The sequence below is a fragment of the Martes martes genome (genome assembly GCF_963455335.1).
Source record: "Martes martes genome assembly, chromosome: 16".
In the NCBI taxonomy this organism is placed as follows: Eukaryota; Metazoa; Chordata; class Mammalia; order Carnivora; family Mustelidae; genus Martes; species Martes martes.
The window spans coordinates 39,035,884-39,052,889 of NC_137904.1; the positions used below are offsets into that span (position 1 = coordinate 39,035,884).

At 50.8% G+C, this 17,006-nt stretch overlaps 2 protein-coding genes across 4 annotated transcripts; both read right to left on the reverse strand.

The window, feature by feature from the left end:
- Positions 1-457: 457 nt before the first annotated feature.
- LOC308356898 (nucleoside diphosphate kinase B) lies at positions 458-4,738 on the reverse strand. The gene is made up of 5 exons (XM_080826259.1): positions 4,377-4,738; positions 3,981-4,109; positions 3,120-3,221; positions 2,257-2,369; positions 458-713 (listed from the first exon to the last, which is right to left on the reverse strand). Exons 2-5 carry the CDS (start codon positions 4,104-4,106, stop codon positions 596-598), a joined length of 459 nt encoding a protein of 152 aa, XP_080682385.1. The 5' UTR covers positions 4,107-4,109; positions 4,377-4,738; the 3' UTR covers positions 458-595.
- A 3,035-nt stretch (positions 4,739-7,773) lies between these two features.
- On the reverse strand, positions 7,774-15,739 carry LOC308356899 (nucleoside diphosphate kinase A). 3 transcript variants are annotated; one of them, XM_080826260.1, is made up of 5 exons: positions 15,619-15,739; positions 13,611-13,740; positions 10,243-10,344; positions 9,119-9,231; positions 7,774-8,080 (listed from the first exon to the last, which is right to left on the reverse strand). In XM_080826260.1, the coding sequence occupies exons 2-5, from the start codon at positions 13,734-13,736 to the stop codon at positions 7,963-7,965; spliced, it is 459 nt and encodes a 152-aa protein (XP_080682386.1). In that variant the 5' UTR covers positions 13,737-13,740; positions 15,619-15,739; the 3' UTR covers positions 7,774-7,962. The 3 variants fall into 3 exon arrangements, with proteins under 3 accessions (XP_080682386.1, XP_080682387.1, XP_080682388.1); XM_080826261.1 differs by having other exon boundaries at positions 13,611-13,754; positions 15,619-15,693; XM_080826262.1 differs by having other exon boundaries at positions 15,482-15,623.
- Between the last annotated feature and the right edge of the window lie 1,267 nt (positions 15,740-17,006).

Below are 17,006 nucleotides of genomic sequence, written 5' to 3' on the forward strand. Positions count from 1 at the left end.
GAGTAAGAAGTAGGGCAGGGTTGCAAGGCACTATATACATTTTCTCTTAAACCTGCAGTGCAGCAGTGATCCTCATGTTACAGATGTCATTAGACTTCCATTTCCTCATAACTTGCCCAGTGATCAGTCAACAAAGATGTAAATCTGGACAACTTGACTACTCTGTGTTTCACCCGGGTTTCAACAAATTCACTGTCCAAAAATACGCGTTTCTACATCCTCTAAGGTGGTCGGGATATTTTCATTATTTCCTTTTTAGTTTGGATACACGGTCAGTGCCACGTTTGTCCTCTTCAGCCTCTCTACTCTACCTCCCAGAGTCTAGCACTTCGCTGAGAAGGGTCAGATCATTCTTCCACGGCAAGCAGCAAGCATTATCGTTCTGGATAATGCCATGAAAGCCAAGGAACCAAGTCATTTCTTCTAGGGTAATATCAAGTAAGCACAGGAAGTTGCACCAGTTTCCAAAGGCTTTATTGGTAAGTAGGTTTTAGAAAAGAAAGATTGATTCTATTACTTCCACGTCACTGGAATGAAGAGTTGTGTCCAGGGACACGTCAAGTGGGGCCAAAGGGGACTGAGGCTTTGTCCGCCTTTATTCATAGATCCAGTCAAAAGCACAAGACTTATAGTCCACCAACTCTTCAGGCTTGAACCAGAGGCTGATTTCTTTCTCTGCACTTTTCACTGAATCACTGCCATGAATGATGTTCCTAAGAAAAACAACAATTACTAGTTACCACATTTTTTTTTTTAAAGTAGGCTCCACACCCAGCATGGAGCCCAACATAGGGCTTGAACTCACAACCCTGGGATCAAGACCTGAGCTGAGGTCAAGAGTCAAGACACTTCACTGACTGAGTCACCCAGGTGCCCCAGGTTACCACATTTTAAAGTGCCAAAGTCTGTTTATGGCTAAGGCAAAGGATGGTCACTATAGACTTTTTTGGCCAAACTGCCACTTGAACTACCCCCAAAATATTTCCTCTTTTTTTTTTTCTTTTTAAGATTTCTGTTTATGTATTTATTTATTTGACAGGCAGAAATCACAAGTAGGCAGAAAGGCAGGCAGAGAGAGATGGGGAAGCAGGCTCCCCGCCAAGCAGAGAGCCCCATGCGGGGCTCGATCCCAGGACCCCGAGATGACCTGAGCCGAAGGCAGAGGCTTTAACCCACTGAGCCACCCAGGAGCCCCCGAAGTATTTCCTCTTAAAAGCAACTATAAGACTAGTGGGGGAGAGGGCTGGGTGCTCAGTCAGTTGAGCATCCGACTCTTGATTTTGGCCTGGGTCGTGATCTCAGGGTCGTGAGATTGAGCCCTGTGTGGGGAGCTAGGCAGTCAGCACAGAGTCAGCTTGGGGTTCTCTTTCCCTCTGCTCCTCTCCCACCCATTCCCCAAGCCTCTGCACACATGCTATCTCTTAAAATAAGGAAATAGATAAAATTATATATGTATTCGATCAAAAGTATCCCCTGGCTCAACTTTATTATACTCCCAAGTTTCCAAAACAGGGCTTGTACCCCAAGACTGCTCTGCCACAAAACATTACTTCTTGAATTTTGAAACCTAGGGATAACCAGACCAGTAACCAAACTAGGCAGGATCAAGGGCCATTTCTGCTGCGTGTTCTTGCAACGCTCATTTGCACAGCCCAGCCCAAACATTCATGCTCCCTGAAATCCCTTTATTCCATTTGGATCTTAAAACTCTGTACCAAGTGTTTGTGCAAATTTTTTTTAAAGATTTTATTTATTTATTTGACAGACAGAGATCACAATAGGCAGACAGGCAGGCAGAGAGAGGTGGGGAAGCAGGCTTCCTGTCGAGCAGAGAGCCCGATGCGGGGCTCGATCCCAGGACCCTGAGATCACAACCTGAGCTGAAGGCAGAGGCTTAACCCACTGAGCCACCCAGGCGCCCCGTGTTTGTATATATTTTATACAGTGAGGAAACCAAAAAGTTAAGTGGCCCAGCCACGGCCACTGCACCACTAGGAGCAGGGCCGAGGCCCTCCCCACACTCCTTGCCTTCTGCTGCGTCCCACGGGACCTACCACATGCAGATCCCTTGTGCGAGGCCTTAGGTAAAATTTTAGGTAGCCTAGGGAAATAACTATGGAAGAAACTTCCAACCAGTGATCGCCACCACCTAATTTTAGAAGTTCCAATGTTCCTAAATTTGGGATACACCAACCATGCTTCATACCCCCACTGAAGTGCCTTTGAGAAAAAGTCATCCGCACCCCTAGGGCTTACCTGCCAACTTGAATGCAGAAGTCCCCACGAATGGTGCCTGGCTTAGAATCCGCTGGGTTGGTCTCCCCAAGCATCATCCGCCCCGTCTTCACCACATTCAGTCCCTCCCAGACCTGGGAACAGTCAGGAAGAGGAACTGCATCAGATCTGTCACTTGGGACCCCTCAGTACAAACCTTCACCCCGGCCTCAGGGCTCGCTTCCAGCAGACCTGCTGGACCCATTAAGCAGCTCGCCCCAGCACTAGACAGCAGAGGCCTGTAGTGATGCTCCAGGCTCCATGCCTGGTATACTACTCCCATACAGAGAACCCCGCTACCCAACTTGGGGACTTCCCACCCAAGAGGAAGACGAACAGGACAGAAGAACCTCAGGCAGCCACCAGCAGGAGAACAAACAGTGATGAAGGGGTAGAGGCAGTGATCGGGCTGGAAGGGTCAGGGGACATTAGTACAGGACATGGTGAGGATTCCCACGGAAGCCTAGGTGCAGTCCAGGGAGAACAGGAAGAACAAAGAGCCATCCTCTGAGAATCGGGGCCCGACTTCAGTGCCTCCCTCCTGAACTTTTTTTTTTTTCCCTCCTGAACTTTCTACTCCTCTTCATTCCCAGCTGGACATGAATGCCAGAGGAGGAAAGAGACTGCTCCATTTCTACCACGGGGCCATAGAGAACTTTTTTCCTAAGGTCTGATTCTGCTTCTCCTTGCTTTTTCTTCCCAAGCTCCTAGTTGTTCTGTTCACTAAGTGACTCCAGCAGGCTCCATTTGTAAAACAAGGAATTTGGAGTGGCTGGGGAAGATGACTGGTTCTGTACCAGCCCTTATTCCCAGCCCCCCCAGTTCAGGCCCCCGCAAGCACTTGCCATGGCCACAACCGGCCCGGAGTTCATGTACTTCACCAGCCCTGGGAAGAAGGGACGGTCCTTCAGGTCAATGTAGTGCTGCTTCAGAAGCTCCTGAGAGGCCTGGCATGCAACAGGAGGTCGCCATTAGGAAGTACACTGGAAAGGTTGAAGTACGACTGTCCCATCCTCAGAAGCCCCCCTCCCCAAGACAGGTTCGCCAAGTCCTGTACCATATGTTAGCTCACATTCATAAGGTGCATATTGAAATCCCACCCAAACCCCGACACTGATACTCCTGTAGACGAAACACTGGTCTGATCATGATGACACCCTCAAAATGTCAATGCTGTTAGGGCGGATACCATCGTAAGAAGCACGTGGACTGAGAATCTGGATGTGGAGTGTTAAGCGTTGGCTGCCTTTGAGGAAGATACGTCTGAGAGAGATCATGTCAACTCTTCTGGCCCATTTCTAGCTCCCTTTTCAACATTTCACATGCTAACCGAGAATGTTCTCATCCCAGATGGGCTTGGTTAAGATTTCAATACCTCTCCCTAAAGGTCCAGATCTGTGGCCCACATGTAAAGTGTGGAAATAGCGGGCCCTGCCCTAAACCGGAGGGAGCTCCGTCTGCCCGCACCGTGGGCACGTGTGGCCCGCGTGGCCGGGCCGGGGGACAGTTTCCTCCGCTCCCCGCGGGCCCTGCTCCCCGGGCCGTCAAGTCACCTCCGCTTAACCTTGCGAGGGCGCCTGTGCCCGCTGGCCCCAGGGCCGCGATCGCCGCGGGGGCCGCAAGGGGGAGGGGGGAAGTCCTCGGGGCGCGGGAGGCGTCCGTGGGCGCGCCGGCGGAGGAGCGGGGTATTGGGGGGCCCGCGTTACCTGCAGGAACTTCATGGCCACGAGGCGGAACCCCTTCTGCTCGAAGCGCTTGATGATCTCGCCCACCAGGCCGCGCTGCACGCCGTCCGGCTTGATGGCGATGAACGTGCGCTCCTGGTGGGCCATGGCCTGCGGGCGACAGATCGGCTCAGGGCCCGCGGCCTCGGGGACACAGGATCCCGGCCGCCCTCCCCCGGCCCGCGCCCCCCCACCCCCCACCCCGTGGGCGCTCCGGCCCCTCCGTCCGCTCCTCGGGGACACGAGCCCGCCGGCCGCCGCCCCGCGGAAGGGGACCCGGCGCAGGGCCCGGGGGAGGGCGGGGGGGCGAGCGCGTCCGCTGGGGGCGGGGGAGGGGTGCCCGGGGGGCGGCGAGGAAAAGCGCCCCCAGCGCCTTACCGGGAAGCAGGCTGCGCGGCGGGGCGGGAGACGAGACGTGGAGCGAGCGGCGGGGCCGGGAGCCGATCGGGAGGAGGGACGCGCGACGGCCACACCCCGGACGCCCCGCCGCCCAACCCGCGAGGCCGACGCGGCCCGAGACCGCTGTCCACGCCCCGGGCAGGCAAGGAGGCGAAGGGGCTCGGGAGCAGGAAGTGGCTTCCTCTCCCGGTTGGGGAGGGGGGTGTCCTGGAGGGGTAGTGTCGGGAGGGGGCGCTGCCCCGCGGCGGGAACTCAGCCCGTCCGGGCCGCAGCCCTCCCCGCAGTCCCTCCTGCCACACGCGCGCACGCCCGCACGCACACACTCATACTCCCTGTGCGGTGAGCTGCCCCAGCCCGAGACACATCCTGACACGGTTCTAGATGGTCTCCCAGCAATCAGACCTGGCGCGTCTGCACACAGCTCCCCACCCTCGGGCGGTTCTCGGCTTCGGTGCGGAGGCAGCGAGTCCCTCCTTACCGCCGGTGCGGTCAGCAGTCCAGCAATGCTTGTCCCTGAGATGGTCCCAGGCCTCGTGTCTGTCCCTGCTCGGGACCGTGAGCTGACGGTGGGCCCCGCGGGCCTCACCCGACTGCTGGCAGTGACCGCCCTGATAACCAGTACCCGCCAGGTAGAGAGACTTCAGCTACCTCCATTTTGACCTCAAACCCTCCAGGTGACTAAATTCTTCCTAGTTTATCTCTTAACTCTGGGAGAAGCCCCTGCAGGCGAAGCATTCCCTGATGGGAACCGAAACTACCCCCTCAAGCAACAGGGAGGACCCTGCAGGACCAACCCCAAGACACTGATGGACTTGACCTTCAGTACCTACCTGCCGGTACACACCGACCTTTGTCCGTTTCCATATGGAAACCTGGAAATATTTTCAGCACTTTTGAGTCTTTGAGAGAGATGTTAGTCCGGTGTTTCCAGTGTTGGCCTCCCAGAGATAAATTCTCTTCTTGTTCCGCCTCAACTGGTCAGCCTTTGGGTTTTGTCAGTACGGAGTGTGGAACCTGGTCTGTTTGGGCCTCCCCCGAGCTAACCTGCAAACCTGGCCCTGGCTTCAAGGGGCCAATTCAGCCCTCTGTGGCACCTTCTTGCCTTCCCACACTGCTAGGTGCAAAGCATTAAAACCCAATTCTCCTTCTGGAGAAGAGACAGCCAATGTTCCCTTTGGCTTCAAGGTAAAGCCCAAATTTGGGCTTCCTTTTCAGCGTTATCCAATGTCAACTGTGGGTCAGGGTCTGGGAATTTCACTGGAGATTGCTCTGGAGAGCTGTTTGCCCCGTTGGTCCAGTCACTCTAGCTCCTGCGGTACGGTCCAAAGCAGCCTTTTGCCTTTCACATTCCCTGCCCTTCTGCAAAGACAGCCCTTAACTGGGCAAGGTGTGACCCTGCCGTCTCACTGCACACACAATCATTCCCCAAAGGTGCGAGTACTTTCCCCCAACAGGGAAACAGAAATGCATCTAGTTCTCTGCTGCCTGGAAGGAAAGTAGCCCCCCCACCCCATCCCCCTGCCCCATGGAGGAAATCCTTTCACAATGTAATCTCCCCTTAGAACCTCGGAATAATATACTGCTTAAAATACAACTAATGAGGAGTTGTACTGGTCACGCAAGCATGCTTAAAGATGACCTTGAGAAAAATATGTACTAGCAGCAGGCCTCTGGTGGAAAGGATGATACACGTCCCTGAAGCCGTTCCTGAAGCAGAGCAGCTGGAAATGCCCGAGCAGCCAGGGATGCTCCGCTCTCTCAGGGCGGACCACCACCTGCTTCCCTGCCTGCGTCCCTTTTTTGTAGTCTCCCCGGCCTCAGAGAAAGCCTCTGCGCTTGCTCAACAAATTCCTCACTGCCGGACCAGTGAACAAGTCTTCTTGTTTACCTGTAAGACTTGTGATCAACATATGACTCACATTCCTTCTTGTTTACCTACAAGACCTATGGCTAATTCTAACCTTCTTCTCCTTTGTTGGTCATCTTGTATCTAATAAGCAGGTGACTGAGGAGTTGTTCCGGGTGACAGTCCTTCCAGCTGTCGTCCGCGGCTCCCTCTCTCTTACAGCTACCTTGTTTGTGCCTCATTCTTCTCCCGTGTGCCGTCAGGGAGCGTGTACACCTGTCAACTCTCCCTGCACCCTTCAAGTAATCTTACGATTTGGTCAGGTGCACCCCAATGAAGGTGGAGACACACAGCAGCCCCCAACCCAGTTCCCCTCAGCTCCCCTGCCTCTACCAAAGCCAGGTGAACAGGGAAAAGAGCAGGAAAGAAACCTTGAAGTTTGTAGCAAAAGTAATTGTCCCCAAGATGTATTCTTAGCTTCCCCCTTCTCATAGGCGAGCTCTGAAGTGTTTTCTAGCCACGAGGGTGCCCAGATAAAAACATTTTCCACGTTCTCTTGCAGGGCGAGGCTTGCACATGACGTTCTAGCCAATGAGATGGGAGGGGGAGTGAAGGTGGTAGATTCACGGTGACACCCTTCAAAGAAAGGAACAATCCACTTTCCTTCCCAACCTGCCATTAGGCACACGTAGGGGACAAGGCATGGTTAGAATCAGCCCCCGGACAACCTCAAGGATCAGAACCTCACTGCCATCACCACCCCTACTTAGCCACTTGGACTTTTTGCAGTTTTACTGAGGTATAACTGACAAAATGTGTTCTGTATTTAAGGTATATAACCTGTTTTAATTTACATATACAGTGCAATGATCACAATTAAGCTATGGAACGTAACACTTCATATCGTTACCATGTTCATTTGTGTGTGTGTGAGCACATTTAAGATCTATCCTCTTTGCAAATTTCAAGTACACGACGCAGCATTGTGAACAATGGACCCAGGGCTGTACGTTAGATTTCTAGTTTAGACTTTTAAATAAAAGAGAAGGAAATTTCCATCTTGCCTCTATTAAAGCAACCAAATCAGCGCCCTAACAAATCAAAGCTACTCACAAGATTTCACCTGCTTTTTCTGATGTTCTTCCGGGGCCAGGCCCACTATCCAGCTTTTCTGTTTTGGGAGTAGTTATAACTCACACTCCCCAATCCGCTGAGGCCCTGAGAGCTTCTCAAGAGCAGGAAGGGTATCTCTTATTTCCAGGGAATCCTCTGCCCCCTGTACAATCTTGGCAACTAGCAGATCTTCCTAGATGACTACTGACTGGCTCAGAGCCAAGAGCGGATGGGATACAGGAGTAAAAGGAAGGATGGGCAAAGAGAAAGAGAGAGAAAAAGAGAGATCTCAGGCCAACAAAAATAATTTACATAGTATTTACACTCTCTGTCCCCTCAGGTTACCGGCATAAATGGGAAAGAAAAAAGAATACAAAGCAATAGGGCATTACAAAGTAACCAACTCGATGAATCCTATGTTGGGATGAAATATTTTAATTTGACGGCAGCACATAATACTGTACAGTGAGCACATCCAGCTCCAGGAGATGCCCTCCAGGTTAAAAGGAAGTTCTCAAAATTAAGTGAGTTTGTTGAGAGCCTGGCCCCCTGCTCAGGGGAGGGAGAGGGAACGGAATGAACAAAGCATGGAGGTCTGCTCTCCGGTCACTCGTAGATCCAGCTCTGAGCACAGCTCTTGTAATCTACCAGCTCTTCAGGCTGGAACCACAAGCCGATCTCCTTCTCCGCACTCTCCACAGAGTCGCTGCCATGGATAATGTTCCTGGATGGGGGAGAGAGAGGGCCCCGTTACCGAGACCCAAAGGATTCAACAGCCCGGAAGCCCCCCGGCTCCCAGTGCCAGAAAGCTGACAGCCCCTGCAGCAGAAAAAGCCAGAGCCCCCCGCACCCGAGTCCACGGTAAAATAAACAGCCCACAACCGCAGTTCAGGTGAGGGTGAAGAATGCCCTCCCTGTGTTCCAGTACTCGGAGCAACACCAACGGGAGCAGAGAGGGGACTCTGGCCAGCATTTGGTGCTGTACCCGGTTCTACCCTCCCAAGCCAGGCGCAACCACAGGGATGCTGACTGCTGACGGCCGAGAGCAGAGAACTCGCCAAGTCAAGCACCAATTTCAGAGAGAAAGAAACAAAAGAACTGATTTTAAATTGATCTGCCTATGGTATCATGTCCATCCCGACCTCGGGAACCCAATTTTTTTTTTTTTTTAAGATCTTTTTTTCTTGGGGCGCCTGGGTGGCTCAGTGGGTTAAAGCCTCTGCCTTCGGCTCAGGTCATGATCCCAGGATCCTGGGATCGAGCCCCGCATCAGGCTCTCTGCTCAGCAGGGAGCCTGCTTCCCTCTCTCTGTCTGCCTCTCTGCCTACTTGTGATCTCTGTCTGTGAAATAAATAAATAAAATCTTTAAAAAAAAAAAGATCTTTTTTTCTTTTTTCTTTTTTTTTTATTTGACAGACAGAGATCACAAGTAGGGAGAGAGGCAGGCAGAGAGAGAGGGAAGCAGGCTCCCTGCTGAGCAGACAGCCTGATTCGGGGCTCGATCCCAGGATCCTGGGATCATGACCCAAGCCGAAGGCAGAGGCTTTAACCCACAGAGCCACCCAGGCGCCCCTCTTTTCTTTTTCTTTTTTCTTTTTTTTTAAGTAATCTCTACACCCAAAGTAGTGCTGGGCTCAAACTTAAAACCCCAAGATCTACAGTCACATGCTCTACCAACTGAGCCAGCCAAGAGCCCGAGGAACCCAAATGCTTATGTCACCTAACTCAGATTTTGGAAAAAGGCAAAAGCACCCACTCCCACCTGCCAACTTGGATGCAGAAGTCCCCACGGATGGTCCCAGGCTTGGAGTCTGCAGGGTTGGTCTCCCCGAGCATCACTCGGCCTGTCTTCACCACATTCAGGCCCTCCCAGACCTCCAAGGATAAAAGAATATATGGTCAAGGAAGAAAACCCATCTCAGCAGAAAATCTGGAATCTATCAATTCAAAAAAAGAAAACAAAAAGCCCCCTTAACCCTGAAGGAATAATTATGGAGCAGCTACTTGTTCCAGCACTGGGAATACTAGTCTCCCTGCTCCCACTCCTGCTTTTCTACAATCCATTCCCGACAGAGCAGCCAGAGCAGCCTTTTAGAAATGCCTCATTAGACCTCCCCTAGCGTCCGTCTGGGAGCTCAGGAAGTGCATGGCCAGCACAACCCTACCTGATCTGGCCCAGGCCCATGCCTCTGAACTTTTACCATCTGACCTTCTCTTTCACCTACCAGGCTCCAGCCTTCTTTCTGTACTTCAGAAAGTTCAGGCCCTTTGCACATGTTGTTGAGATGGTTCTTCAGCGTGATTTTGTGTTAAGTCTGGATCTTTCTTCTCACTCCGATCTCAGCTCAAAAAGCATGCTCCTTAACCACCTAATCTAAAGTGGCCACTGCTGTCCTATCACCCTATTTCATTTCTGTGCATACACTAATCATTAGCATACACATATGTATTTTTTCTTCATTATCTGCCTTCAAGATGTATAGGTGAGCAAAGCTATGAAAATAAGTACTTATTTGTCTCATTCATGACTGTATCCCCGGTGTCTGGAAGAGAGCCTGGCACAATGATAACCAATACATACTTGGAGGAAAATCACTGCAGGAAGCAAGAGACAATCTTGTTGCCCTCCTGAAGTATAGAATCAGGCCAACCTCTCCTGATTGCTCCCAGCTATGAGTCGCTGTGGGTCCTCAGTTTAGCAAACAAAAGCATCGCGCCTTCGGTGGGTCAGAGAGCTAACTCACATCCTAACTGCCCAATCCTCCCAGTCCCTGATACATCTCCTCTGTATCAGTGAGGACCTGACGTCAGAGGCAGGAATCACACGCCTCACACTCAGCTCCCAGTGGAGTCGTTCACATCGATATCTCGCCCATGCACACTCACCATGGCAACCACGGGCCCTGACTGCATGTACTTGACCAAGCTGGCAAAGAAGGGACGGTCCTTCAGGTCGATGTAGTGCTCCTTGAGAAGGTCTTCAGAAGCCTATTGTGCAGGACAAAGAATGAGAACTGGCCCCCCAAGCCTTCTAAGAACTAACAATCTAGTTATTTCCCACTCACTGCTGTCTAAAATGTGAGCACTTGGGGTGCCTGGGTGGCTCAGTCGTTAAGCGTCTGCCTTGGGCTCAGGTCATGGGATCCCAGGGTCCTGGGATCAAGCCCTGCATCAGGCTCCCTGCTCAGCAGCTTTTCCCTCTCCCACTTCCCCTGCTTGTGTTCCCTCTCTCGCTGTGTCTCTGTCAAATAAACAAAATCTTAAAAATAAATAAGTAAAATAAAATGTGAGCTCTTAGCTCACTGATTCTGTTGTAGCGCAATCCACTCCCACCAGTACCAGAGGCGAGCGATGCCACAGAGACTCAAAGTGCTTCAGCTTTGGGAATAAAACCACAGAACATTAGAATCAGATCCGGCCATGCCATTTTAGACAGTAAAACTAACAATACGATGAATTTCCATTCATTGAGAACAAGCCTCAACTCAAATGTCAGGGGGAAGTCAGGGGTGGTGGGGTCTTGGCATTCGACGGGAAGAAAACTGAAGCCAGCCATGTCCCAGGGAGATGGCACGTTTACTCAGGAGAGGAAGGCCAGGGACCAGCTGGGACAACTGTGTGATCCCCACAAGTATTTCACAAACCACTCAAAAGTACATGACATCCAGCAATAAAGAAGTTCGCTGAAGAAGGACTTAGAAACTCTCCCTCTGCAAGGCTGGTGTGTGGGGACAAAACAAGTCAGCCAGAGAGCAAACCACCTGCTTGGCGATTCCGACTCCCTCAGCCAGGCTCTCTCAAGGCACACAGGCTTGTTCAGGGTCTGACAAAGACCCTGCGTTCTCCCAGTTCTGTACCCTGTGCACTGCACTCCTGCCCACGACTGCAGACAGCCGCTGCCAGAAAGCACAGCCAGAGCGGCCCATCACTCTGCCTCCGGTTGGCCGTTCCTTGCCAGAGTAAAAGGACACAGCCAAGTGACCATGCCCCCTCAGCAATACACTCTAGCCATGCCCCAGTGCCAACGGAAGACTGGTAGTGGTGGTCTCCCGACACACGGCGACTGGATCTGTCCTTCCCTCAACACTCTTTCAATTCTACTAATTGGTTCAAATTGGTTTTTGGGGGGCGGGGGGATTCTGGTTATCTTTTTTTTTTTTTTTAAAGATTTTATTCATTTATTTGACAGAGATCATAAGCTGGCAGAGAGGCAGGCAGAGAGAGAAGAGGAAGCAGGCCCCCTGCTGAGCAGAGAGCCCGACATGGGGCTCGATCCCAGGACCCTAGGATCATGACCTGAGCTGAAAGCAGAGGCTTTAACCCACTGAGCCACCCAGGCGCCCCTATTTTTTTTTTTTTAAGATTTCTTTTAACTTATTTACACAGAGAGAGAGAGACAGAGAGAGAGAGCATAAGCAGGGGGGAGGGATAGAGGGAAAAGCAGACTCCCTGCTGAACAGGGAGCCCAATGGGGGGCAGGCCCCTGGGATCATGACCTGAGCTGAAGGCAGATGCTTAACCAACTGAGCCACCCAGGTGCCCCGGTGCTGGTTATTTTTAGTCTGTGGAACAGATTACAGGTTTTTTTTGGAGGGGGGGACATCAAGTTTTCCCTCTCTTCCCTCCCCCATGTCAGATATAAACAACTTGGCAAACTCCTGGCAGCTGTCCCTCCTCCCATTCTTCCTCAAGCCCACATCCTTTTCATTTTTTAAATTTTTTTTAAAAAGATTTTATTTATTTATTTGACAGACAGAGATCACAAGTAGGCAGAGAGAGGGGGGAGCAGGCTCCCTGCTGAGCAGAGAGCCTGATTCGGGGCTCGATCCCAGGACGCTGGGATCATGACCTGAGCTGAAGGCAGAGGCTTTAACCCACTGAGCCACCCAGGCGCCTCTATTTTTTTAATTTTTAAAAAATATTTTAGGGGCACCCCTAAATAGTACAGATAGTACAGAGCCTATCACAGGGCTCCATCCCATGACCCTGAGATCACGACCTGAGCTGAAACCAAGAGTCTGACGCTTAACCAACTGTGTCACCCAGGTGCCCCCTCCTTTTCACTTTTTGAAATACTGCCTTGTAGGTAGGTGTCTTGCAAGAGTTTCTGCTCTCTGCTGTTTTCAGGCAGGCCTCCCAAGGGCAAAACCACAGCTTTCCCCCCAACATGACCTGATGGTGCCTACTAGACATTAGACACTAAGTGGACAGTAAATAAGGATGAAAAAATCTCCTTGCTGAGGATCAACCTGGCTCAGTGAGGGGGGTGCAGGAGGAGTGAGAAGTTCTCTGAAATTTGCTCAGGAAGCTCAGGACCAGGAGCTCAAACATACCCACCAGGACTCTGAGTCAGAAAGCACAGTGCTCTCCTGAAAAAAGTATTGCACAGTATGTGAACGAACTAGAATTTAAATAAAAATTTGAAGGGGGGGCACCTGGGTGGCTCAGTAGGTCAAAGCCTCTGCCTTCAGCTCAGGTCATGATCCCAGGGTCCTGGGATCGGGCCCCACATCGGGCTCTCTGCTAGGCAGGGAGCCTGTTTCCCCCTCCCCATGCCTGCCTCTCTGCCTACTTGCGATCTGTCAAATTAATAAATAAAATCTTAAAAAAAAAATTTTTTTTTGAAGGGAAAAAAAAAGAAAAGAAAAAAGGGGTGTGTGGCTGGCTCAGTCAGTGGAGCATGTGACTCCTGATCTCCTGCCTGAGTCTGAGCCCCACACTGGGTGTGGCGATTACTTAAAAATAAAAATCTTAAGGGCACCTGGGTGGCTCAGTTGGTTAAGCCTCTGCCTTCAGCTCAGCTCATGATCCCGGAGTCCTGGGATTGAGCCCCACATCGGGCTCCCTGATCCTCGGGAAGCCTGCTTCCCCCTCTCCCTCTGCTGCACCTCACTGCCTGTGCTCTCTCTGTCTCTGTCAAATAAATAAATAAAATCTTTTAAAAAAAAATAAATTAAATTAAATAGAAAAATAAAAATCTTAAAAAAAAGAAAAAAAGAAAGAAATCACAGTGCTGCAGTAATATGCGGAACTCTGCATTGCTAAGGGAAAAGGGAGGCTATTTCCCAAAGTCTCAGTAGCTTGGTTTGTTGTAGGATTCCTACTGGGCACCAAGGAGTTTCCAGGTTTCTGGACTTATGTGTCACAGAGAAAGCTAAAAAAAAAAAGAGGGAAGGGGAAAAACAGGGAGGCTAAGATACAATCATCCTCTGACCTCCAGGAGAACAGATATATGAAGAATGAAGTCCACTTACCTGAATTAATTTCATAGCAACGAGGCGGAATCCCTTTTGCTCAAAACGCTTGATGATTTCTCCCACAAGGCTGCGCTGGACCCCATCAGGCTTGATGGCAATGAAGGTGCGTTCACAGTTGGCCATGGTCCTGAGGATAAACAGCTGGGAGGATGAAACAGCACTGACTATCCTGCCTACATCATTATCCTTCTCAAGCGGATTACCCCATAAAGCTGGTTTAAATCTGTCATGCCAACTCCAAGTCTCTCTGGTAAGAACCCAGTTCCTAGCGTGTTCACCATACTGTGCTACTTTGAAGACACATTTTAAAGAAATAGGTATAAACAACGTTCCTACAGTGGTAGTTGTATTTGCCAATAAGAATAGTGTGCTATAGGGGCGACTGGGGGGAGCTCATCGGTCCAGTGTCCAACTCTTGATTTCAGCTCAGGTCATGTCTCAGGGTCGGGGATCAAGCCCTGCAATGGGTTCCGCGCTCAGGGCAGAGTCTGCTTCAGATTCTTTATCCCTCCTACTCTGCCCCTCCCTGCTCAGGCATGCCAGCTCTATCTCCCTAAAATACATAAATAAAACCTGAAAAAAAAGAAAGAAAAAAAAAGGAATAGTGCACTATTGCACAGTATGAATGTGTTCGCCACAAGGAGCAGCACTGAAAAAACTCTGGACTAACACATGTGTAAAAAATGTTCTTAAGGAGAAAAAAAAATTTCCCTAAGCAAAAAACAAACAAACAAACAAAAAACAGAGCAAAACCAAAAAACCAGAGACTATTAATTCTATCCCATTTGACTTAAAAGCTACTATTAAACATCTATTTTGTACTCAATACTGTGGCAGAACTAAGGGAGGGGACATGAAAAAAAAAAAGACACTTTCTGAATTATCCAGAGAATGGAAACTACAGCGATTAAGCGGCAGTCAGGTGCAAGGCAGAATGAAACAGTTTGACCCACTGCCACAGTCATGGTATTAGAAATGAAGAGGTTTGAGAGATGATTTTGTTATAATCCCCTTAATTTTACAACCAAACAAATCTAGAGCACCAGAATGAGGTCCAAAATCCCGATTTCCCAACCCGATACAATTTATGCTACATCATAAGACATAATGAATATTCAGACAAACCGGTAAAACGGGAATGATGGGAGAACTAGAGACGTTGGTAATATCTGAGATGGGACATCAGGCAGGAAAGAGGCCCAGATCCTGCCTTTTACAGAGAAGACTGGGCTCATGACCTGCTGTGATTCCACAAGATGGGAAAGGAGGAGGCCCCTGACCTTGAAAGACAATCCCTAATGAGGATAGCTACACCACCTCCTGGCTCTATCTTCCTGTACTTCAGTTAATCTCTTTTTAGAACACCTTAATATATTTTAATTTGTTCGTGTTGCTGTCTCCCCACTGGCCTGCGGCCTGTATACGGGGCTGGTTTGTGCCTGTGTCTCTCCCTGGTACCCAGCCACATGGCCTGGCATTCGACACGAGCAGGGAAAATGTCTTAGGTCGTAATCGCCCTGCCCCTCCAAGAAAAAGAGACAAAACCCAAGGACTGGCAGGAACTCCCAATGCAAGCTCGAGACAAGCATGGATTCGGGCTAACGAGCCACAAATAGTCTCCATACCCAGACGTTGTATACCTATAAATGTCCTCCATACCAACTGAGACACACATACTCATTCATTCATTCACTCATTCATTCATTCAGGAAGAACTCGCTGAGCCCCAACTCCGAGCCTAGCACTGCACGCGACGAAGACAAATAAGGCACAACCCGGGTGGTCGCGGCCCGATGGGAAAGTCAGCCACGGACAAAGGCAAGTCCACGTGGCGTGGGACGTGCGCTGACAGGTCTGCACCTGCTCACCGGCGCTGCCCTGCCTTGCCCTCCCATCCGATCCCTCTGGCCACGTCTCAGAGCCGAATTCATGCGATGCCGTCGCCTTCCTCTCTCCCCCGATCCCAGTATCTCCCCTTCTTCTCAGGACCCCATACCCCTCTCACCCCTCCAGCTGCTCCGGCGGCAACTCCTTCTGGGGACGCCGGCGCCGGAAACACGCCCCAACCCCACGTGGTTCCTGGCACCCACAGACGCGGAACGCTTCTTTCCGGATCGGCTGCCGGGGAGCCCGTTTTGCACCACGCTTCCTCTCGGGAGTCGGATGTCATTCTAGAGAGCAACATTCCGACGTTTAACTTCCGACACTGCTTTTTCTTGCTCTTCCGGCACGCCGCCCTTCCTCGCCTCCCCACCCCCGAAGATTCTCTGACTCACTTCCTTCGTTCTCGAGTAAGTTGGCTTCCCGAGAGGTGGCGCTCCCACTTTGCGCGAAGTCCGAACGGGCGCCTGACCTAGAAGTGGGTTTTTCTCACTTTCCCTGGACTCATTCTTCCCAGCCCATCAAGCACTGCATTATTGAGTACCTACTGTGTGCGGGGCACTATTCCAGGGCCTGAGGTTATGGCAGTAAACTAGGAGGCTTTGGTGGGTTTGGGAATGGGGACAAAGAATAAACAAGCAAACTGATATGTAATACACTGCATTATGTTAGTGTCGTTAAGAAAAAGCAGGGCAGGGGCGCCTGGGTGGCTCAGTGGGTTAAAGCCTCTGCTTTCGGCTCGTGTCATGGTCCCAGGGTCCTGGGATCGAGCCCCGCATTGGGCTCTCTGCTCGGCGGGGAGCCTGCTTCCTCCTCTCTCTCTGCCTGCCTCTCTGCCTACTTGTGATCTCTCTCTGTCAAATAAATAAATAGAATCTTTAAAAAAAAAATTTTCACTCCTTGGAAATCATTAACTGCTAGGCATTGGGAGGTATAGTGATAAATAAAACTTAGCCACGTCCGGCAGAAAACACATTCTAGAGGGGAAGAAGGAGAGGAAGCCTGAAGCCACTTTACAAAGTGTCAGGAAATAGGTCCAGGGACCCTAAGGAGGGCCCTTACCTGAATGAGGGGCCGGAGAGGGGAGACTTCCATTCAGTTAAAATATATTTACTTGGGGATCCTGGATGGCTCAGTCTTTGGGCATCTGCCTTTGGCTTAGGTCCTGATCCCAGCGTCCTGGGATCGAGCCCCGCATCAGGCTCTCTGCTCAGCGGGAGGTTTGCTTATCCCTTTCCCTCTGCTGCTCCCCCTACTTGTCTGTGCCCTCTTTCTTTCTTTCTCTGTGTCAAACAAACAAATAAAATCTTTTTAAAAAAGATAGAAATAGGGCGCCTGGGTGGCCCAGTGGGTTAAAGCCTCTGCCTTCACTTCAGCTCAGGTCACGATCCCACCGTCCTGGGATCGAGCCCCGCATCGGGCTCTCTGCTCAACGGGGAGTCGGCTTCCCTTCCTCTCTTTCTCTGACTGCTTCTCTGCCTACTTGTGATCTCTGTCTGTCAAATAAGTAAA